The following is a 24,223-nucleotide window of genomic DNA, read 5'->3' as shown; positions in this document are numbered from 1 at the left end:
CAGGCATCAGAGGTTATGTTTTCTACTGCTTGTCGCAAACTGTCTAAGCGCGTAAAGAAGGTACCTGGCTCGTAACCGAGATGCCTGATTATCAGTGGCTTTAATTGATGTCCGGCAAACTGTGCAAGAATAGACGGTCTCTTTTACAGTCAACTGATCAAAACTAAAGATTAAAACTAAATTTTACCTTCTTCAAGCAAATCTTAGAACAAGCGAAAGTGAACAACAATCACAAATAATGTATAATCCTGATCACAAATCACAAATAATTCTGATTGCGTTTACCTATGCTGATAGTTTTTATGCTTGTGAAACGTGTTCGGAGATATACCAAAAAATGCGGTTGCGGTGACGTCGGTGAGTCTGGACATTGAGTGCGGAAGCCAAGGTCGGGTATATTAAACTCTGCATGAATCTATGCTACACGAAAATATCATAAGGTTCTTGAGGGCACTTACCTGTTTCTATGTCGTCCGCAGCCGAGAAAATCATTAATGACCTAATATTTTTCTGGAATCTCCTACTTTCTAATTGGAACCTCCTACTTTCTAATTGTACCAATCATTTAGCCGAAGATTCCCAAAGCCAAATGCTAGTGTAAAATTTAATTTCGGTGCACAGTTGCCTCTGCTCCTTATACTAAAAAGTAAACCGAATGAGGTAGTTGTTATCCCCTCCAAAGTTATCCGTGGTTGCCGATGGCATTTGTGCCCATCATTTAAATGCCGTGAGTAATGCTTTATACGGTCACCTGTCAATATTTTCCAGATTGTTCTTCATGAAGATGTTACCCCTGATAATATTCGCCTTGGTTTTGCTGTCCTTCTTCTGAAAAGAGGAAAACACCATTTATTTTGTTCATCCTATCGGCTAATAACTGTCTCAAATGTTTCTGTCAAGATTTTGAGTTTTTGATTGTTGATATATAAAGGAACAACGTGTTATGCCCCCTATCAGTTTGAATGTTAATTAGGTATGTGGTATTTTCACGTGCTGCGCAAGTTTTCTATTTTAGAGGTTAAAGAGTCTGCTGGAAGCAGACTTATTATAGGTGCGTATCACGTGACAAACGCTTTCGGTTTGCTTCTCCATTCACAAGCAATGTTGAAACTATATAATCTTGGTGTTAGCCTCGATATCATTGCACTGCTTTATTGCATGTATAGGTATTTAAAATTTTGTTGAAAACATGGTAATACGCTTACAGATGAAGATATTTCTGTTTTGTCGGAGCAAGGAGGGATCATATCTCTCACTGTACAACAATGCTCCTCTCACAGCCCAGGGTGGTTTACCTATTTGATGTATTGGTCATATTGTCATGTTGGTATATTGGTCATGGGACTTTGGTACTTTGTTATCTTGATGATTTTTGGAATTTGTGGCGCTCTATTGCAAGTCTTCAACGCAATTTTGATGAACTTACAGCCCGCTATTATGGCATAGGTGTATCCATTCACCCGGCTAAATATAAAGTACTTTTTTTTATTTATCCTAGTAGTATGTAGCCAGAAATAAACGACTCGCTGAGTTGAATATCATCCCAACAATAGACCTCATTTATCTCGGTCTACTGATCGTGTCTTCCCTGGAGAATATACGAAAGTTCCTTATTAAGCACGTTGAAAATAAACTACTTGTTGCTTATACTATTTAGTGCATATGCAAGCTACTTTTAAGCGCCATCTTTACTTTTAAGCGCCATCTAGTTGTTCCATCGTGTGACCTTGTCCCACATCTATATTTTTAACCCAAGTTTGAAGTGTGTTGTCAGATTTGGATAAACGCTCATTGCACAAATCACACCTTAAGTTTTTTAAGGACCCTCTCCAAACACCGATTTGATTTATTTGATGTTTCTAAACGTTTGGGGTCATGGAGCCCTTCCTGGCTTGGGATTCACAGTTTTGTAGTTTAATAAGCCTGCACACGTCTGCATTTTTCTGTAGAATATGTTCTAGTTTTAAGCTGATCTTGTGAATATGTGTTTATTGGGAATGTGCCAGTGTTTTGCAGTTGATTTAGTTTCTTTTCTTTTGATGAACTTTTTTTGGATAAGTTTAAGTAAAAAAAAGTAAGGGCGAAATTTTTTTTAGAAAAACTCAACGAAAAGACAAAAATAATGAAAGAATCATGATAAGAGATTAAAATAATTTAAATTTTCATCATCATTTGCTTTTTGTCTTATTTATATTTTCTTACAGGTGAGCTCCAAGGATGAGGATTTTTTTGATCTCCAGGTGGACGTAGAACAAAATACTAGTATCACACACTGTCTTCGAAACTTCAGCTCAACTGAAACGTTATGTAATGAAAATAAATTCAAATGTGACGTATGCTGTAGCTATCAAGAAGCCCAGGTTAATTTTTTTTTTTAGCTTTCTGTTTTTTATTCACATTTTCATAACTTGTGAATTTATGGATTGGTCCCCCCCCTTGTAGGTGCCCATGAGTTTCCTGGGAAAAAACTTATATTTGCTAAATTAGTGCTGTGACTGTTTACTTACCTATAGTTTGTTCATTTGTGCTCAAATATGAAATTAAACATGATAAATATGTCGAATCTCGTGATAGGTCTTGTGATAGGTCTTAAAGGATGATGCAATTTGAATGTGATTTATTGATTTTTTTAGCCCCTATTATGTACATATTATGTATTATGGTACAATCCAGGTTACTTTTGAACTAAGTTCGCCCATCTTTCCTCAAAAACCTCTATTATAAATAATACAAATAACATTGCCTTAATGTCCAAACGCTAACGAAACGCATGGAACGCATGGACACTTGGCTCTATTCTGGCTCAGTCTGTAGCTATCAAGAAGCCCAGCTTAGAAAAAAAAAGAAATTGATTCCTGTTTTTGATTTATGTTTTCCTAGTTTCAGGTATCTTTTAAGGGCTATAATGAAAGAAATGTTAAGAATTCTAGGCCGTGTTTTATGTAATAAGCTTGTGCTCTTTGGCTATCCTTCAGGGTCCAAACGCAAAGCAGATCATTCCCAAATGGGGCGAAAAGAGGTCATAAGGAAGAATTTAAAGTAAATTACAACTTCGTGTGCAGCGGTAAAGAGAAGCTTTTGATAGATTGGGGTGGAGGAGGAGCGTGCATAGCTGTACTGGTGTCAGGTGGCTTAGTTCTGGATTGATTTGTTAGTACTAGTAGTAGTTTCTTATCTCAATTTTTTCTGTTCATTTTTAAAGGGAAGGCTTTAAAAATAAACATATCTGGGCTATGAAATAGCTGGGCTATGAAATATCTGGGCTATGAAATAACTGTACGCAAGGACTGTTTTTTAAGTAATGAATAAATTTTGTGTAATGATTCTTAAATTTAAGATGATAAAACTAAACAGGTTTTATTTTTTGGGGCATTCTACTCAATTAACCTCATCCAACGACTACCAACCAGGGTTCCCACGTGTAGAACAAAAGTGCTATTTTAGCATTATTTCATTATATGTAGTACTATAGCAGGTGCTTAGAGTTACTAAAATAGTGCTAAAATAGAAAGAAAATGATATTTTAGAACTATTAGAGTAAATTTTTTTTTACTACAGCAACAAAAACTGCTGTATAGCACACACATTTGGGCAATTCTAGCGCTTTAGGAACTGACCATGGTGGCAACCCTGTACCAAGCCGTTTTGCAGGGTGCAGTTTCATCATAAAGCATCCCTTCTACGGTGACAACAAGATCACGAAAATTCGAGCAAAAATTTTTGGCTCCGAAATCCCTCTGTTTACCTAAAATTCTCTCTCTCCAAGTGTGTTCATTAATACCAAAAATCAGCCAAATGAAAAGTCACGCATCTATAAATATTGAAACAGAATCCGTTTTACGAAAACTCACTTACAAAATTAATGTTTTAATTTATGACGGTACACAAAATAAAGAAGAAGAAAAGCTAATCAGCACCGTAAACAAATAATTAACCATTATGCCGGTCTTTGGGGTTGGCAGGTGGTGCGACCGCATCGGGCCCCGCGCTAACAAAGTCAAATATGTTATGGATTACAATCACGTGAGTGATTTTGTGACTTCGCGAGGGGCCTTACGGAAAAAAACCATGGAATGTACGGATGGGGTTCCAACTTTGGGGTGCCCCTTTATGTGGAGCAGGGCCAGCAGCTGTAAAACTGTCAAAACCCCCCTTTATTAGGGCCTTTTGGTCCTGGTCACTAGATAAATGTTATTTTCTTTTGTTTCATCTGTTAACTTAATTTGTCCCCAGTCTGGGACTTCCTGTGGCAGCACACCCCCGTTTTTGTTCTACTCTTTACTCTTTTTTCCTACTCTACTCTTCACATTCTTACCACTCCCATTGGAAGCTACATTATTATTGCTCCCACTACATTAGGACCACGATGTCAGGCCCCGCACAGTGGAAGCTGCATCAGGCCCCCGCACCAGTAAGGCCGCTTCTGCCATTAATTAAGAGTAATCTTTAAATAAAATATTTATAGGTTCCCCGGTAACTCATTCCCCGTTCGAATCAACCACCATCCAATTGAATCCCCGTGTAAATCAACCCCCGTTTAACTCAACTCTCATTCAGCTCAACCCCTGTGCAATTCAATTCCCTATTTAAATCAATCACATGCAACTCGACCCCCGTTTAACTCAACCCGATGTAACTCAGCGCTATTCGGTAAATTTGCTGTGGTCCGCCACATCTAAAGAAAACATACTAATAAAATAAAAGTAGTGGCATTAGATCCTTTATTTTATGTTCTTTCCAAATATCATGGTCGCTTTTCTGACTCTACGCCGCACCTTCCCCCTGATGGTTCCAGATATAGCACTAAATACAGAAGTACTCACTTACAAAATTAATTTGTTACATTATAATGGTACATAAAATAAAGAAGAGGACAAACTACTTAACATCGTACTTCAATAGTTAACTATTAGGTAAATATAATCATTTTTTAAAATAATATTTATAGGTTCCTATATAACTCAACCCCCGTTCAGCTCAGCCCTCATTCATCCAACCGCTGTGCAATTCAACCTCCATTTAACTCAAAAAATGAAACTGGATGCCCATTTAACTCTACTCCACTTAAATGAACCCCAATGCAACTCAACCTTATTCGGTAAATTTGCAGTGGTTCACCACATCTAAAGGAAACATGCTAAAATAAAATTAGTGTGTTTGGATCCCTTATTTTATGTTGTTGTTTTTTTGTTTGTTTTTTTTTCAAATATCGTGATCGCTTTATTGACAACGCACCCCTCCCTGCACTATCAGGAAAGCTACCAAGCTATTTAAAAAGAGTTTAGAAAAAGGAATTAAAAGCTATTATTTTCATTTTATTAGCATGAAACCTTTAGATGTAGTTGACCACAGCAAATTTTCTGAATAAGAACTGAACGGGGATGGGGGTTGAATTGAACGAGGGTTGATGTAAATAAGATGAGTTAAACGCAAAGCATAATTATAAGGTCTGAGATTCTCTTAATTTTTAAGGATCCTTTGTCATAACCTTTTGTCATTTTTTCTTTTTTACTCCATTTACGAGCCATCAAGGCATACAGGCACGTAAATAAAAGACTAAAAATTCGTGCTTTAGACTAGATTAGGTTACATGATTTTAAAATTTAATGTTTAAAAGTTCATCTGTGATGATACTAATAATTTTTGCAATAGAGTTTTTAGGAGGGGACGCACCCTCGATATCTTTCCAGCGTCAATAGGTATACAATTATCTTACATTGTAATGCCCTTGAACTGAACCATATATATATATATATATATATATATATATATATATATATATATATATATATATATATATATATATATTATTTGTATTATTTTTAGAAACGTGTTCGAGTAAAGAAGCTTCCAATGATATTGGCTCTGCATCTGAAACGGTTCAAATACATGGACACGTATAGTCGGCACATTAAAGTATCTCATCGTGTAGTTTTCCCTATGGAACTTAGACTGTTTAATACGGTAAGCTCTACTTTTTTCAGGCTATTCAATGTGGTAAGTTCGGTGATTTTCCTTACTACTAGATTTGCTATTTTAAAATTGGCTAAAACTAAGCGTGTTGAATTAATATTCATTGATGATTTGTGTTATTATTTTAAATTACTATTATGTTATTATTATTTTATTATCAATCATTTTAATTTTTTGTATTTATTATGGTAAGTATTTGTATTATTATTATTATATATAATGGCGGGTTCTACTTATCTATTTGGGTATTCAGTATAGCAAGTTCAGTTTTTTTTTTTTTTTTTTTTTTTTTTTTTTTTTTTTTTTTAATGTTGGATTTAACAGGTTAAAATTTGCCACTGTATTGAGTTGTTATTTTAAGCCTAATCCCTACTGTAATATTTGAGCGACCAGTAAGTACGATTTTAATTTACTGTTTGTTGAAATAGTCAATTATGAGCGATAACATTGATTAGTTTTAATTAATTCTAGTTTTTTATCAAATATTCTAATATTTTGTAATTATTTTACTTTTTAAGTTTTGTTAAAATCATTAGCTCAATTAATTCAATTTAATTTTAATTAAGATTAATTTAATGTTTAAATGTTTAATGTTTAAATTAATATAGTTTTCCTCTGTGTTTTCCAAATTAATAGGCTGATTTGCCCTCTGTTTTTTGTTTGTTTTTGGCAATCCAGCTGTTATTGGTTTTCCAATAATAATTGAACGTGAAGTGGAAACAATGGAAAAAAATTAAAATGAAGATACAAGCTTGGTCTAGAAATGGTGTAAAGAAGAAAGCTTTGAATATGATTGGGCTGAAGGAGGAGCCTGCGTGGCTGTGTTGGCCACAGGTGGCTTGGTGCTGCAGTGAGTTGTTAGCAGTAGTAGTATTTGAAATTGACCCTGCGAATATAACTTGGTTCTGTTTAATTAGGTCTTAGTTCTGTTGAAACGATTTTCATTTCATTGGGCTTAACTTGACTCTAGGCTACTGCTCAAGTTGTTCCACATTCAATGTTCGTAACTTTGTGTTTCCGGGTGATCCGATCTTATGCCAATATGAGAACGAGGTCCAAAGCCTCTATTAATAAAACAAAGGGTGGGAATATCTGTTTCCTAGGAATACTTATTAATAAAAATTTATCTTTTAATGACCGCATGGATGTGGTTTAAGATGAAGGTTCTACTAATTGAGCAACAGAGTGGCAAGCTTTCAGCTTGCCACTCTGTAATAATAATATACTATAAATTTATTACCCACAAAAAGCAGAAAAAAAAACAGCTGAGTACAAAAATTGAAGAGGAAAGAAAGCAAAAAACAGCATAAAAATAAAATTAAATACTGTAAGCAAGAAAACTAATTAGCCAACGCCAGGAAGGAAAAATTGGGTCATAAACAGAAACAAAATTCCAGGTTCTCATACATAAAGCATCAATAAGGCCATTTAGTGGAGATGGTATATCAATAAGATCAAACATATCCACTAATTTACAATTACGGTACCATCACGGTAAACGAAGCAAAAATTTACGATATCGGAAGTATGCCACTCGTAGGGTACAACAATGCTTCTTTCGCAACAAATGAGTCCAAACATATTTTTCGCGGGACAGTTCTGAAAATCCTCTAACATACTTGAATTCGGTCGCATGTTTCCTGTTCCTCAATTGTATAGATGTCTACTTTTTCCTTCTATTCTTAAACCAATTTCTGACGCCTATAATAAAGACCTTACCTTTGACCTCAGATCCTCCTGTGCCGCCAGAGGCATCCACGAAAAGCCGCCAGTCGTCCCGCATGAGCGCCGTCGCCAAAACATAAATAAGGCCCTAAATCTTATTCAGGAAAACTAATTGTTCATTAACCAACTCGATATTCAATCTTGACAAACTTCATGTTGTTTTTTCATGCATCGTTCACTTTCCTTCTGCTCCTTTCCAGGTCCCTCAGTTTCAATTCATCCTCTAAATCTGATCAGCTTGGTGCTGCAGTGAGTTATTAGTAGTAGTGTTTTTAATATTCAATCAGGGAGGTTTAATCTTGGTTCAAAGAAATGAGTCATCTCCATGGGAAGCCCACAGAAATAGCTCTTAATAGGACTTTTCGCTTGGTTTTCCAACGTAATTATAGAAAATACGAAGAACACAGTTGTATGATTCAAACATATGCCTTTCAATCAAGGAGACCTAGGCTTTGTTCAAAGAAATGGGCCGACTCTGACTTTTGATCCGAAGGGTCCCGACTCGAGCTCCGAAGAACCGATTTTATCCTGTGTGCAATCGTAGACCTGTACACGTTGTAGATCTGTATTTGTAGACCTGTTATTAACCTGTTTATTTCATTTCAGTCAGACGATGCCATGAATCCTGACCGCCTATATGATCTTATATCCATAGTAGTCCATTGTGGAACTGGCCCTAACAGAGGTCATTACATTAGTATTGTTAAAAGTCATGGCATTTGGCTTGTGTTTGATGATGATATTGTGGACGTAAGTCACTTAATATGTTTTTTTCTCTTTTTTTTACTCCCCAAAAGTCAAAACATGAAAAAAAGCTCTTTCTGACTTCGTGTCGTTTTATCAGTTTTAATGCTAGAACTAGGCTCTATTCTCTTTAATTTTTTTCCGTTTTGAATTTTGCTTAATTCCTATTTTTTAATTATAAATACATTTCTTGGGTATATTTTGATTAGATACGCGCTTGGGGGTGGGGGGGGGCTCTCGACTTGGTTTCGACCAACATTTTTTCCCAGTGTTTTTAAACTTTTCTGGCCTAGTCCAGACCAAAGCCTCAAGACACCGATTTTTATGCAATATAGTATATTGTATTCTATCGCATCTATATTTTCCTTTTTATTTACTATGACCAATAATAAAGATTTATTGGTCATCTGTTTTTGGACGAACAACATAGTTTTGAAATTCGGCTGACCCAAATTCTGGGTTTTAGGCGTTTTTTCTGAATAGAATTTAGAAAAAAAGGGTTTAGAAAAAACAACCTTTGTCAAAACAGTTGTTGCTGTTTTGAGGAAAACAGCAAAATTTAACCCTCAAACCCTCTTTTGAGGGTTAAATTACGCTGGCACATTAAGGGTATAACACAGTACGAAAAAAGTGGGTCTGTATTGAGGGTCTCTGCCTTTACCCACTCGCTCACCCTCACCACTCACCGCTCACCTCTCGGTCAAAAGTATCGAAGTTGCGAATAGCACCAAAAGTAAGCGAATAATAGTGAATAACGAAAAATAGTGAAAAACATGGTAAATGTTTCAAATTTTGGAGGGTAAAAAATTTTCAGCCTAAGAAAAAGCTCACTTCCAATAGTTAATTTTAATATTAATCAATATCATAGCTATCATCCCTGAATCAGCTTCGAATGGTAAATTTTTCCCACTTGACAATTGTTTTCAAAGGGTTTAAAAAATTTTTGGTTATAATGTACCGTGGTTCGTTCTCTACTAGGATTACAGCTATCGCTGAAACTATGATAAGGAGTAGAGAGTCTTAATTTCGTCACCTTAATCAATCATCACTCTTGATCACCTTAATCCTTTTTCTTCTTTTTTTTCTTTTTTTTTTACTCATTGGTAAGGTTTTAGTATCATAAAAATAATTTTCGGGAAACTTAAAATATAGCCTACTGAAAAAATTTCGGTTTTTGAGACCAAAATTAGCAGCCATATAAAATTCCGCAATTTTTTAATCTTACACTTTTTTAATAAGAAAAATAAGGTTACAAGAGAAGCAGGTCTATATTTAAGGGAATTTGATAGGACTTGGCCAAAAACAGCTATAAGCCGCTACTTTAGTCTACCGATTAGCTTGTAATAAAACGTGCTAACTAAGATATCTACTTAATTTATTGCGTCGGACTAAAAGCAAAAAAAAAATGCGAAAAAACATAAAATAATTTAGAAACCATAAACAAGGGTGATTTTAAGAAAAAAGGTGATTCAAGAGTGATTCAGTAGAAAAGAAGTGACCAAAAAAATTGGAGGGCAACTTGGCCCCCTCCCGCGCTCATTTTCTTCCCGAAGTCACCCAATCAAAATTTTGAGATAGCCATTTTGTTCAGCATAGTCGAAAATCTAATAAATATGTCTTCGATGACGACTTTATCCCCCACGGTTCCCGGGGGAAGGGCTGCAATTTTTAACATAAATAATTTAGAAACTATAAACAAGGGTGATCTTCAGAAAAACGGTGATTCAAGAGTGATTCAGTAGAAAAGAAGTGAACGAAAAGACAAAACAGATATTTCGGCAACCACCTCCGCCAAGCCGTCCTCAATGCCACACAAAAAGTAGAGAGGGAAGGTAAAAAAAAGTTAAATAAAAGGAAAAAAGTTCGCTGGTGCTCGACGAGCAGTCAAAATAATAATTGGGCATTTTGAGATTTGATTTCTACATACTATTAAAGCATGTATATAATCATGATTATATTAGTAGATAGTAGATAATAGGGAGTATTGTTTCTGTTTCCGTCACCTTATCGAGAAAAGTGGATAGTGCACTGTAGAAGCGTCCAGAATAGCCTATACAGTTAGCTTAGGCCAATATCATTTACGAAAAAAAAAATATATTAAATACAACTAACCTTTTGAAGTAAATCGTAACGCGACAGAGAAAAGACTGGAACAATACAAACCCAAAACAAATGAAAAACCATTCAGAAATTGGATTGGGCAAGAATTTTGTCCCGATCGATTAATGCAGCGTGTCTAGCGAGTTGATTTGTGTTAATATGCTCAGGGCTGCCACAAGGTCCCTAAAGTCCCTAATACTGGAGGTTTTCAGTACTTCAGCTAAGAAGTCCTTTTAGTGCTTTATTGACCTGAAGACTGCAAAATAAATTCAAGGCTACAGCGTCCAAGTCTCCTTAATAATGATGGACAAAGAGATTTGACGTCCTTTCCCCCTGGAGTCATTGAAGCTGTCACGCATTTTATATTCATTTTTAGATATATATTCCTTGAGATTCGACACTTTTTCTCAGCTTACTCTTAATTGACTAATAACTCCACCAAAGTTACCAAAGTTACCATTAATGTCAAACCCTTCCGTCAATATATATAGTCAATACTCTTAATTGACTAATAACTCCACCAAAGTTACCATTAATGTCAAACCCTTCCGTGTCTAATCCTTATGTCATTGTTGCAGTGGTAGCTGCAACCTAGTAAAGAACAATCCCCAGGCAATTGTAACCAAGAATTAAAAGAATGATTTGGGAAAAAAAATAATGCTAGAAAATCCTCAACCAAAAGAAAATACGTCTAAAACTTCTCGAAAATGGCCGCAGATCGAAAAATACGCCACTGGAATTGCTATAATTGGAAACCCTTCATTAGAAGTTTATAGCCCTCTTTCTAAAACCAAGAAACTGACAGCACCGTTATGTTTCCTATTTTTATGCTGATGCCCATTAGTAGTATTAGATTATTATACTTACTTAATATCGGGTCTAGACTGCAGGCCTACGGGCCTAGACTATTATGTATATTGCTCTGGGCCTAGACTACGAAGTGTCTGGTTTCGAGTTCAAGTTTTGTATTCAAATTGTTTTCGAATGTAAAATATAATGCAAAAATACTCAACCAAGAAAAATACAAGAGTGGTAACTGTTATTTACTTTTAACTCACCATTAATTTGTAGTCTTGAAATTTTTTCTTTTGACAAAAAAAAAACACCTAAAACATCTCGAAAATGACCTGAGAACGAAAAATACGCACTGGGATTGTCATAATTGAAAGCCTCATTAGAAGTTTATAGCCCCGTTTCTAAACCCAAGAAATTGGCAGCATCGTCATATTTCCATTTTTTATCCCTTTCCCATTGGTAGTATAAGGTTGTAATACTTCTGTAATGCCTCATGGTATATTGCTCTGGGCCTAGACTACGAAGTGTGAGGTTTCGAGTTCAAGTCTCGCACTCGATTCGTTTTGCAAATGATGTCAAAGCAAGTGAGACATGGACTGGCTACTTTCTTCAGCAGTAAAGTACTCTCCATCATTAATCAAAAGAACGACTGTGAAACGACTGTCGTTTAAAGTTGAAGAAGCTATTTCGAAAATCAAAGAGAGTTGAAAAAAGGAGGGAAGAAGAACGATAGAAGCAGAAAACGACAATACCACAAAATGAAATGGAAGAAGAAGCAGAAAACGCAGAAAAAGACAAGCGAGGCCATTTAAATGTAATATGTGATAGAAATGCTTCTCACAAATCAAGCAGTTTGAATATGCACCGAAGAGTACATACCGGGGAAAACCATTTAAATGTAATGCAAGTTTAAGGGGTTATATTTAAAAGGTTTTTCTCTGGTATGTACTTTTGGACCGACAACGTACAATATACTTGGCTTGAAACTTCCGCTTTCCTCGGATTTAAATTCCAGAGTAAGACCTGGTTCAAACAATGCTACAGAATTAGCTCAAGTGAATATTTTCCTAATTTACGAAGCACCCATTTTACCAAAGCATGGTTTACAAAATATGAATAAGTTGTTGTGGTCCGTTGCAAATCCAAACTTGGCATTTGGAGTGGCTAAAGGTAATTTCCGTCAGTGGCGCTTTAGTAAAGGTTTTACCCTTGTATGGTATACTAGACAAATACATTAAAGTGATTAGTGCTATGTGCGAGAATAACACTGCTGCGGTTAAGGTAAGAAATGAGGTTAGCAGAAAAAAAAAACTGAAAAAAATATAAGTGTTTTTACTTTTATAGCTTTAATAAATCAAATAATATAAACATTTTAATTACTAAATATCAGTATATGTATATTAAACTGACAATGCACATTCATTTGTATTTTTCCAGTAAAGTGCAAATTTTGTTCTGGCCATGGGAAGGCATAGGGGTTTTGAGCCCAACTTATGTTACTTTCAGCTCGTTTTGAGTTTGACTCGGTTAATTATTGTAATTTCTGTTCGTTTTGGGTTTCATTATTTATCGATGCTGATTTGTGGTAGTTTGACGCTTGGTAGATTATTTGACTTTGTTTTTGCTCATTTTTTGTTTAATGGAGTTCTTTACTTTTCTTTGAAAAACTTATTTTGGGGAAAAAGTATTTTTAATTAATTTCTGTTCGCTTTATATTGACAAAGTCTTTTCAGGAAAAAAGAAAATAATGCTTTAAATCTTTTCGTTTTTTAAGACTTTATAGTTTGGTCTGCAAAATTTTCATTGGATGTGTTTTGGAAAATGGTGGGCGTGAGAGGGGCGTTAGTCGCTATCCAATCACTTTCAACTGTTAAAAAAGGCACTAGCCCTTTCAATTTCCAATTGAATGAGCCCTTTTAAAGTTTCTACGACAACGCTTTCAATAAAAACTTTATATGACCCAGGGCAAAACTTACAACCCTTGCCATGAGGCTTTTGGGGGGAGGGGTTTACATCCTCTAAAACGTAATTACTAGAACTTTCAAATATATTGAACACACCGGCTATTAAAAATTTTGATTGTATGTGTTCGGGGACAATACGGGCGTAAAAAAGTGATTAATTACCTTTCATTCAAAAATGAATATAAAAAAGGGCACTATCACTTTAAATTTCAAATTGAATGAGCCCTTTTTCAAGTTCCTACGACAAAGATTTCAATAAAAACCTTATATGCCTCCAGGGCATAACTTATAACTCATGCCCTGAGGGTTGTGGAGGAATGTCCTTCTCCAAAATTTATTTTCTATCTGGAAATTAACTATACTCAACAAAATGGCCATCTTAAAATTTTGATTGGAAGTGTTTGGGGAAATGATGGGCGTGAGGGGGGGGGGCTAGCTGCCCTACAATCACTTTAGACAAATAAAAAGGGTACTAGACCTTTGAATTTCCAATTGAATGAGTATTTTTAGAAGTTTCTACGACAACACCTTCTTTAAAAACCTTATATGCCCCCGGGCATAACTTAAAACCCTTACCCTGAGGGCTGTGAGGGAGTGTCCTCCTCAAAAACATTTTCTATCTGGAAATCAACTATGCTGAACAAAATTGCTATCTTAAAAATTTGATTGGTTGGGTTTGGAGAATTAATTAGTGTGGGGGGGGGGCTAAATATCCTCAAACCATCGTTTACTATTAAAAAGTGCCCGAGAGCATTCGATCTCAAGTTAAATGAATCTCTTTTAAAGTCTCTATAACGACCCGTTCCATATGAATATGCCTTCAGGGCATAACTTAAAACCTTTGCCCCGAGGGTTGTGGGGGAGTGTCCTCCTCAAAAAGATATTTTCTATCTGGAAATCAACTATGCTCAACAAAATGGCTATCTCAAAATTTTGGTTTGATGTGTTCGGGGGAATGAGGGGCTCGTGGAGCTAGTGGCCCTCCAATCACTTTTGACTATTAAAAAGGGCACTAGCCACTCCAATTTCCAATCGAATGAGCCCTTTTTGAAGTTTCTACGACAACTCCTTCGATACTAAGGGCCTGGGTATGGAGAAAAAAAAAACACATTGTGCCCACATCTTTCTTTAATTAGCGCTGCCTATGATAAGATATTTATTTTTTTTAAATATTTATTTTAAAAGATCTTTATTTAAAAAAATATAAAAAATATATTTATTTAAATAAAAATTTATTTAAAAAAGGTTTGGAAGAATAGGAAGATACGTCTTATTACTAGGACAAGGATATTCGACGCTAGTCGACAAGCAAGAAGGATATCTTATTGAAAGCACCTGATGATAGCCCACCTCAAAATGAAGGGTTTCAATCCAGCCCAGAAGGAAGAGGGGCATAGGCTCTGAGCTTCAGAAAGTAAATTTTGATTTCGTACAGTTAAGTAAACTTTGATTGCCTATAGGGCCCCGGATCGTAGGTGCTACGAAAGGTCATGGAAGATAGGCTGGATATGTTTTGGAAGAATTGGTTAAGGGATAGTTTTAGGTCTCGTTTGACTAACCGCACATCAATTAATAAGTGGTTTGGAAAAGGGGGTTTGTTCGCACTTTATAAGGCCCCCTTTTATTTGGGTACCAGCGCTAGTTTCCGCGCTATTAAGTTTCCCATACTCTTTAGCTCAGACTTTAATAAGCATCCTAGAAAAAATATATTGAAAAACCCAGTCAAGAAGTGGCCGTTGAAATTGAATGCCAAAGGGGGTGAAATTCCACGGGCACAAGCCTTCAAGAAACTACAAGAGCTCGAATCCAACAAAAGTTTTTAAAACCAAAGGGCGTACCAGACAATTTCATAATACTGTTTTGATAAATCAATGTGGATGAATGGGGTAATATCTGGGAAAATGTGGCTTGATCCTAAAAAAGAAAGAAATGTGAGGATGGTCATGATGCGTTTTAAGGATGAAAGATGATCGATTGCTGAAAACTGTGCTTTTTAGCCATTCGTTCGGGACCAAAGGAAATGCAGGTCGTACCCGAACGGTGTGGGAAGAAGTCACAAGGATGGATTTAATGGGAAATTAGAATATCAGAAAAGAGATTAAAGAGTGAAGTTTTGGACAGATTGCTGGGGATTAGGAGCGTGGCCAATTGTATATGTCTCTCAAGTGGCTTGGTACCTCAGTGATTTGGTAATAGTGATGATATATGTTATTACTAATCAAGCAACCATTAAAACAGGCATCCATTAATTGAAATTTAAAATAAATTTAAATGAAAAATACTTTGTAAATACGGACTCACTTTTTGATGTAGCCATTTTGTCAAATATTATATTTCTTTCTTATCTGATTTTATTGTAGTTGTGCGTTTTGTGTGTTAACACAATAATAATGCGTGTTTGGTTGTTCCGGTTTTTTCTGGTTCTCTTTTGAGGGGGAACAAAGGTATTTTGATTCCAAATTTTATTGGTGAATAAGCTCTATTATTGTGATTCATCTGAATAAATCTTCTCTCCTCTTCCTTTTCTTTCAGAAGATTGACAGCTCTGCAATAGAAGACTTCTATGGTTCCAATTCCGACGTTCAGAAATCTTCAGAAACAGCTTATATTCTATTCTATCAATCTCGTGACTACGTAACAACTTAAACATGTTGCTCATTCACTATAGGTAGCTTTCCGTGGCGCGTTCTATGAGTTTTTTTTTTTTTTTTTTTTTTTTTTTTTTTTTTTTTTTTTTTTTTGAACACCAGAACCACGTTGAAAGAAATATTTAAGATTAATTTAAGACTAACGTTTTTTATTGCGACAAGTTTAAGAGCTTGTTTAAACTTGCCGTTTTGCGGCAAACTGGAACAAGAACTTAGACAACTCTGATATGTGCGCATGATGAGGTCTGGCATGAACCGCCCTTTTTGGGTAAACCCTCAGTGCTTAAATTATCCTTATATCCGGCCTGTTTTTTAAGAAAACAAAAAATGTAGACGCTCTAAAAGATTTTTGTTAAAAGTTAATACAGGTGTATTTAATCTGTAACGGAAGATTTTTCTAAATAAAGCTTTGTTAGACTTAATTAGAAGAAGCATAAAGGTAATTATTTTTGACCATCTTGTGCAACGGATTAAAGAAGTTTGGATTTTTGCTTTATGTAAAGATGAACTTACTTTGGGTATATTATTTTTTCACGCATTGTTGTATATTATTGACATTTTTCTTTTGTTTCTAATTAACAATTTTTCTAATTTTGTCCCATGTTTTCGGCCAATATCGTTACTGTATAAACACTTAGACCTGGTGACCATCACTTGTAGGTGTCTTTCCGTCGTGCGATTTTTTTTTTTTTTTTTCCTCTTCTTCTTCTTCAACTTATATATTAGGATCATGCTGGATGAAGATTCTATTAAATTTAAAATTCAAGCGTTCAACAATACCAAAGTTCAAGAATTTTTGTTAAAAGTTGCGACTGTTTCCGGTATCAGATTTAAGTAGTGTTGGAAATTTTGTGTTTTTTTCTTGTTTTGTTAATAATAAAGGTTTGTTAGAATATATTATAAGGTTTGTAAATTTAAATTTCTTCCATTGTTTCGGGTAGGCTACTGTTTCGGGTTTTCTAAATTATATTACTACAAAATAACTATTTAAAAAATCAGTTAATTAAAATAGGACGCCATAATAAAGATTTGTTAGGTTAAATTATAAAAGTTATAAAAGCCCGATTATGAAGGTTTGCTAGATGCCCGATTATGAAGGTTTGCTAGATGGTATTACTTTAACAATTTTTCATTGTTTCTTGAAAGTTACCGGGTCGGAAAGGTTTGTTTGATTATATTACTCCCTGACAATAAATATTTGTTAGATAATATTATAAGATTTAATTATTTTGTTTAGATTTGGAAAAATGTAATTTATAAAGGTTTGCTAAATGATGTTAGTACCGAATAATTAATTAAACTACTGAACTACCAGATAAAAATAGTTTTTGTTAGATTATATAATACTACTACTACTAACAGTTCACCGCAGCACTAAGCCGCCTTGGGCCAACACCGCTACGCATGCTTCTCCTCTATCCCAATCTATTCAAAGCCTCCCTCTTTACACCCTTCCATGAAGTTCCCATTTTCTTAAATCTTTCTTTACGACATCCTCCCACCCCGACCGCGGACGACCTGCTTTCCGTTTAGCCCTAAACGGTTGGCCAAAAAAGACAATCTTTGGAAATCTGTCATTCTTCATCCACAGAACGTGAAATACGGTCTGTCAGCCGGGTACCCAAAACAATCCGCCCGCAATTACTCCGGAAAACGTCTAACAAGTCTTCCTCTGTTTTTTTCGGAGCGTTCATGCTTCAGAACCATATTTGACCACTGTCATCACTAGGTTCCAGTATTCTAATCTTGGTTTGCAGACTTATCTTCCTATTCTTCCAAACTTTTTTCAACTGATAAAAAACACCCTGAGCCGTGGCTATTCTACTTTCAATATCTTCACTCCTCCTACCGTCTTACTAATAATACTACCAAGGTAAGTGAAGCTGTCCTCTTGATCAATCTTTACGTTACCCAACGTCACCTTTCCATCTTCACTAATTCCTAGCCTTAGCGACTTAGTTTTTTAACATTAATTTTCAAACCTCATGTAGGCTGCCCGATTATGAAGGTTTTCTGGATGATATTACTACCGGATAATTAATGAGACTGCTGGACAAAATCAGTTTTTTTAATTTATTCTTAAAAAACAAAGAAATGAATATAAAGACGACAATGGATCTATGACCAGTAAATGAAAATGATGAGAAACAAAAAATCAAACGAATATTTTGACCGTATACAAAAAGTCGTCTTAAGCCTAGAAAAAAAACTAGAAACTAAAATAGACTAAAATAAAATATATAATATACAATTACTTACATTAACAATTGGCAGCTACCTTCACGAAACCACAAAAGTAACTGTTACTTTTAACAGTTAGAGTTACTCTTTGTGGTTTCATGAAGGTAGCTGCCAATTGTAAATGTAAGTAATTGTATATTTCATGTTAGTCTACTTTAGTTTTGTATATATTTTTAGTTTTAGTTTCTAGTTTCTTTGTTTGTTTTTTCTTCATTTTCATTTACTGGCCATAGACGCGTAGGTCGTCTTTGTGTTAATTTCTTTGTTTTCGGTCATGACTGGCCAGTTCGGCTTTAGATGTTTTATTTGAATATATTATTAGAATTTTAAGTGCAACTTTTACATTATTTTTAGTAAGTTACCGGATTAAAGAGGTTTGTTAGATTATATTACTACCGGATAACTAATTTAACTACCGGATAATTAAGGTTTCTATATTATACCGGAGAATTAGGCTATCGGTTAAGGGAGTTCGGAAAATTGTTTGATTTTTCAATAAGCTTGAGGATCTGTTTTTTGATGTTCCTTTACTTAGCCAAATTATTAAGGGACCAAATGTAGAATTTCTTTCGCATTATAGTGTATTTTTGATATGTCCCTTTATTTCAATTGATTTGACATGTATCGTTATTAGAAAGTGATTGTGTAGATTTGAAAAAAAATAGTAGTAAAAAAGAAAAAAAAATCAAATAGTAAAACAGACCAAAATCGTTTTAGTAAAAGAAAAAAACGAAAGAACAAAGAAAAAAAGCCACTTTCTGGTGAAGAACCTTTCCTGTTTCAGTTACTTCTACCTTCGCTGTAGGAGTTTCCTGACCAATACACTACACCTTACACTATTCGCCAGGTCATCGAGAAAGCCCGTGAGTTCCAGCGTCCACCGTAAATTGCCTTTGTTGATTTTAAAGCAGCTTTCGACTCGGTCGACTGTGAGTCTCTTTGGCGGATACTACAATGGACGGGTCTCCCTGACAAATTCTGTCGTCTGCACAAGGCGCTCTGAACTGGAAAAAAAAGCTCTGTCCAGGTTAATGATCGCCAAGGCCCACTATTCGAAATAGATACTGGTGTAAGGCAAGACTGTGTTGCTGCTCCTGAACTTTTCAACGCGGTGATTGATTATGTCATGGTTCCAATTCGGGTCGGTTCCAATTCGGACTGAAATATGGCGATAGAGTTCTAGCCGATTCCAACTTCGTAGATGACATTGGCCTGATATGCACTTCTGCAGCTGAACTCGAGACAGCCCTCAACGCACTGTCGGAAGAAGCCCTGAAAGTGGAACTACACATTAGCTGGCAGAAAAAAAAAATGATCATCAAGCCGGTAGGTAATTCAGCCAAATCACCAGCATTCAACGTATTATGGCACACTGTTGAAGTTATCAATATTACCTTGGATGTGCCGTCTCGGATAACGACTTAATTGAAGTGGGAGTCCAGTCGCGCATCGCTAAAGCCGCGTCTATTATGGCTTGATTATGCCGTTCCGCGTGGTAAAAGCCCAACATCAGCGAAAAACAAAAATGCAGATCTACAACACGACCGTAACACAAGTTCTTATCTACGGTTCTGAGACTTAGCCGGCTGCTGCTTCTGTTCGTGATGCCATAGATGTGGCCCAAACAAACTTCTTAAGACGAATCGGAGGGATCAAGTGGTACGACTTCGTCTCAAACACACGACTGCTGACACTAACGGATCAGACCCCCAACTCCCGTCAGCTCGCCGTAAGAACCCTACGGTGGTTCGGTCACTTAATTCGCATGCCAGCAGAAGCACCCGCCAGCACACTTTTCAATTTTGATCCCTCTGAACATGGCTGGAAGCGCCCCCGTTCAGATGGAGTGACAGCGTTACCCAGTACTCCTCCATGATCGGTACTGATCTCCAAGAAGCAGTCACGCTATAGCAGGACCGTTCGGAATGGAGGCGAAGAGTCACATCTCTCTATACGCTGGACCACCAGCAGGAGCTTTAAGTCAAATAAGTCAGTCAAAGCATTTATGAGTGAAAATAATCACAGCTCTATCTGCCGTCACTCTACTAGATATTTCCCTACAAACAACTGCATTATCTACCACTACTATCAGCTCACTGCAGCAGCAAGCCGTCTGAGGCCAAAACAGTTGCTCACGCTCCTCTTTCATCCTATTCTATTCAAAGCTTCCCTCTTTATCCCCTCGCAAGAAGTTCCAGTTTCCTTTAAATCTTACCTTATCACCTCTTCCCATCTCATTCGGGACGACCTGCTTTTCGTTTAGCCCTAGATGATTGCCGAAAAGGACAGTCTTTGGCAATCTTTCGTCCTTCATCCGTAGAACGTTTTTTAGCCATCTACCCTCATAGTCATAGAAAGCGGGATAAAGCCACGTTTTTCGTACAACTTACTGTTTAAAATACGGTCGGTCAGACGGGTACCCATAAGAATCCGTGGATAATTGCTCTGGAAAACATCTAACAAATCCTCCTCCGCGTATCGAAGCGCCCATGTTCCAGAATCATACTTGACCACGGACCACGTGGCCAGGACTATTTTTTGGACTATAAATGGTATAAAATCCCAGCTTTGGCTGTAGAGGCTAGGCGGCGACTTTCGCACCGGTTTGCGGAGACATTTGCAGCATCCAGTGCACAACTTCTTTAACCATTCCTTGAATATTTTTGGCAAACGGGCCCTAGCAGGTAAGGGAAAAGCAAGACATGCATGATTCCAATCCCCATAGCAAAGTCCCAAGATTTTTGAAATCCCACATATTTTTATTTGCATTTAATTTACCTATTTTTCCGTTTTTATATTTAAGCTCCCAGAATATTGAGTCCTCCCTGAAAAACAAATCCATGCGTACTTCCCTACTCTTAGATCAGATATGATAATAAAATTACAGAGAAACATAGTTTTCTTGTAAAAGTCACTCGTAATGTTCCTTTTAACAAAAGTAAGGATAACTTATTATAAGAGTGGAAACTGGCGCCAGTAACCACAAAAAACCATCTAACTTTAGAAACAAATTTGGGCTATATATTTGCACATTCGGGGGGTGGGGGTAGGGGTAAAGTATAGCGAGTCTGCATGCCTAATGTGTTAGGTCCAATTATTCTGCATGTTATATAGTAAGAATTGTTTTCTAACTTCACACTGTCCAAACACTTTACCCAACCCCCCCCCCCCAAATGTGCAAATATATAGCCCAAATTATATATTTTCCATATATTCTGTCACTTCTCTTGTCTTGTCTCACGCTAAGATGAAAGAAATAACAAAAAAAACGGTTCTTTAATGCGTTAATGGTTGAGCAACTTGATCGGTCGGGGCTTTATCATACAAGTACCCTGAAGAAAACCTACAAGTTTTCTGCTTTTATATTATCATATTCTATGTGTGAACATGGTGACTTGTACAACTAAATAAAAAAAGTTTTTTTAACTGAAAGTAAGGAGCGACATTAAAACTTAAAACGAACAGAAATTATTCCGTATGTGAAAGGGGCTGTCCCCTTCTCAACGCCTCGCTTTTTACGCTAAAGTTTGACTATTTCTCACAACCCTATTTTTTTTTAAAATAGAAAAAATATAGCGTAAAGAGCGAGGCGTTGAGGAGGGGACAGACCCTTCCATATACGGAATAATTTCTGTTCGTTTTAAGTTTTAATGTCGCTCCTTACTTTCGGTTTAAAAAACTTGTTTTTTTTTAATTTACTTTCTGAACGTTTTTAAATTAATGCAGGTTTCGATTTTGGCTCACTGTACATGAATAATTAAAACGAAATTTTCACATTAATTTTACTTTTTTTGGCTAAATGGCTTTCTCAAAAGGTGTTTAATTTTATTTACGAACGTTTTTATTAGTAATAAATATACGTAACTTACGAATTAACTTACGTAACGAACTTCTATATTCGTATATTATGTATATTAGGGGGGTTCGCCCCCCTAGTCAATACCTCGCCCTTTGCGCTAAAGTTCGAATTTTTTTCCAATTCGTAACGAACTTCTATATTCATATACTTTTAATACGTATATTAGGGGGATCGCCCCCTAGTCAATACCTCGCTCTTTACGCTAAAGTTCGAATTTTGCTCCAATTCTTTAAAAATGGCCCTTTAATCACAAAAGCCGTTAATTAAAATAAATAGCTCTTATGAAAGTACTAAAAAAAACTTTAGCGTAAAGAGCAAGGTATTGACTAGGGGGCGAAGCCAATCACATACGCAATAGTTTCTGTTCGTTTTAAGTTTTGATGTTGAAAAGTTTTCAGTTGAAATCTTTTTTTTTATTTAATTCTGATAGTTTTTTTAAATAACGTAGGGAAATCCGGCGCCCCCTTCAAAGCAATCTCCCTTCCCCCATGGAAAGATCCTCCCACGTAACCCCCGAACCCCCCCCCCCCACAAACAGAAAAAATTCGCCCTGAAAACGTCTGTATACTTCCCAATAACCAACACTATATGTAAACATTCGGCAAAGTTCATTACCTGCAGCCCTTCCCCCGGGGACCGTGGGGGATTTATTCATCCTCAAGTTCAAGTTCTTTATTAATAAATAAAAAATGTTTTGACAAACTACTACTACTACTTCTAACAATTCACTGTAGCACCAAGCTACCTGAGGCCAACACAGCTACGCACGCTCCTCCATCCCAATCTATTCAAAGCTTCCCTTTTTACACCCGCCCACGAAGATCCCATTTCCTTTAAATATTTCTTTATGACGTCCTCCCACCCCAGACGAGAACAACCTGCTTTCCGTTTAGCCCTAGACGGTTGGCCGAAAAGAACAATCTTCAGCAATCTGTCATCCTTCATCCGCACAACGTGCCCTAATCACCTCAACCTTTCTTTCATTATAGCCCTAGAGAGCGGTATTGAACCCCCTTTTTCCTACAGCCTATTGTTTGAAATACGGTCAGTCAACCAGGTACCCAAAACAACCCTTAAGAAATTACTCTGGAAAACATCTATCAAATCTTCAACCGCTTTTCAGAGCGTCCATGCTTCAGGCCATATTTGACCACTGTCATTACTATAGCTTGTACTATTCTAATCTTGGTTTGCAGACCTATTTACCTATTCTTCCAAACCTTTTTCAACTGTGAAAAAACACCCCGAGCCTTGGCTATTCTACTTTTAACATCTTCACTGCTCCCACAGTCTTTACTAATAATACTACCTAAGTAAATGAAGCTGCCCACCTGATCAATCTTTTCGTTATCCAAGATCACCTTTTTATCTTCACTAATTCCTACCCTTAGTGACTTAGTCTTCTTAACATTAATTTTCAAACCTAATCGAGCACCTTGAACTCGCAAAACCTCTAAAACTTCATGCATTTTGCTCACATTTACATCTAGGATGCTTAAATCATCAGCATAATCTAAATCCAAGAGACTTTTTTTTCCCCATTTGATTCCGTGGTCTCTCATTGCCTTTCCTGTGCTCATTCAAACAAAGTCCATCAAAATAATCCATATAAAGGGGGATAGAACACAACCCTGCTTAACTCCTGATTTAAAACAAAACGAGCTGCTAACCTCATTTCCTACCTTAACCGCAGCAATGTTATTCTAAAACATAGCACTTATCACTTTAATGTATTTGTCTGGTATACCGTACAAGGATAAAACCTTTACTAAAGCTCTTCTATCAACAGAGTCGAACGCTTGCTCATAATCTATAAAACCGAGGACCAAGTTGTTTGAAAACTCAGGCACTTTTCAATTATTAGCCTAAGAGTGAAAATTTGGTCGACACATCCTCTACCTTTTCTAAAACCGCAGTGCTCTTCTCTTATAACTTTGTCTTCGGTATCTCTAAGTTTAAAAAGTATTATATTACTAAGCATTTTACTTCCTAAGGAGACCAGGCTAATGCCCCGATAATTACCATACTAACTTTTATCACCTTTCTTGCAAAGTGGTTTAATCAAGATTTTCCTAAAATCGTTAGGTACTTCCCCTTTTTAAAAATCATATTCATAATCTTCAATAACTTATTTCTAACCTCAGAGCCACCATATTTGAGAAACTCATTTACCA

At 36.2% G+C, this 24,223-nt stretch overlaps 1 protein-coding gene across 1 annotated transcript in view; it reads left to right on the top strand.

Moving 5' to 3' along the window:
* Positions 1-16,855, top strand: part of Usp12-46 (Ubiquitin-specific protease 12/46) — a 57,141-nt gene extending 40,286 nt beyond the window's left edge. Inside the window, exons 6-9 of the mRNA XM_089087376.1 lie at positions 2,205-2,360; positions 5,827-5,964; positions 8,305-8,448; positions 15,834-16,855. Coding sequence (XP_088943502.1) covers positions 2,205-2,360; positions 5,827-5,964; positions 8,305-8,448; positions 15,834-15,947 — 552 coding nt within the window. The 3' untranslated portion in view covers positions 15,948-16,855. The remainder of the gene's footprint in view (positions 1-2,204; positions 2,361-5,826; positions 5,965-8,304; positions 8,449-15,833) is intronic.
* Positions 16,856-24,223: the final 7,368 nt, after the last annotated feature.

This window comes from Artemia sp. Qi Xiang Cuo, chromosome 4 (genome assembly GCF_049724085.1).
Source record: "Artemia sp. Qi Xiang Cuo chromosome 4, ASM4972408v1, whole genome shotgun sequence".
Classification (NCBI taxonomy): Eukaryota; Metazoa; Arthropoda; class Branchiopoda; order Anostraca; family Artemiidae; genus Artemia; species Artemia sp. Qi Xiang Cuo.
The sequence above is the reverse complement of the archived record's forward strand: the minus strand, read 5'-3'. Positions and strand labels throughout refer to the sequence as shown.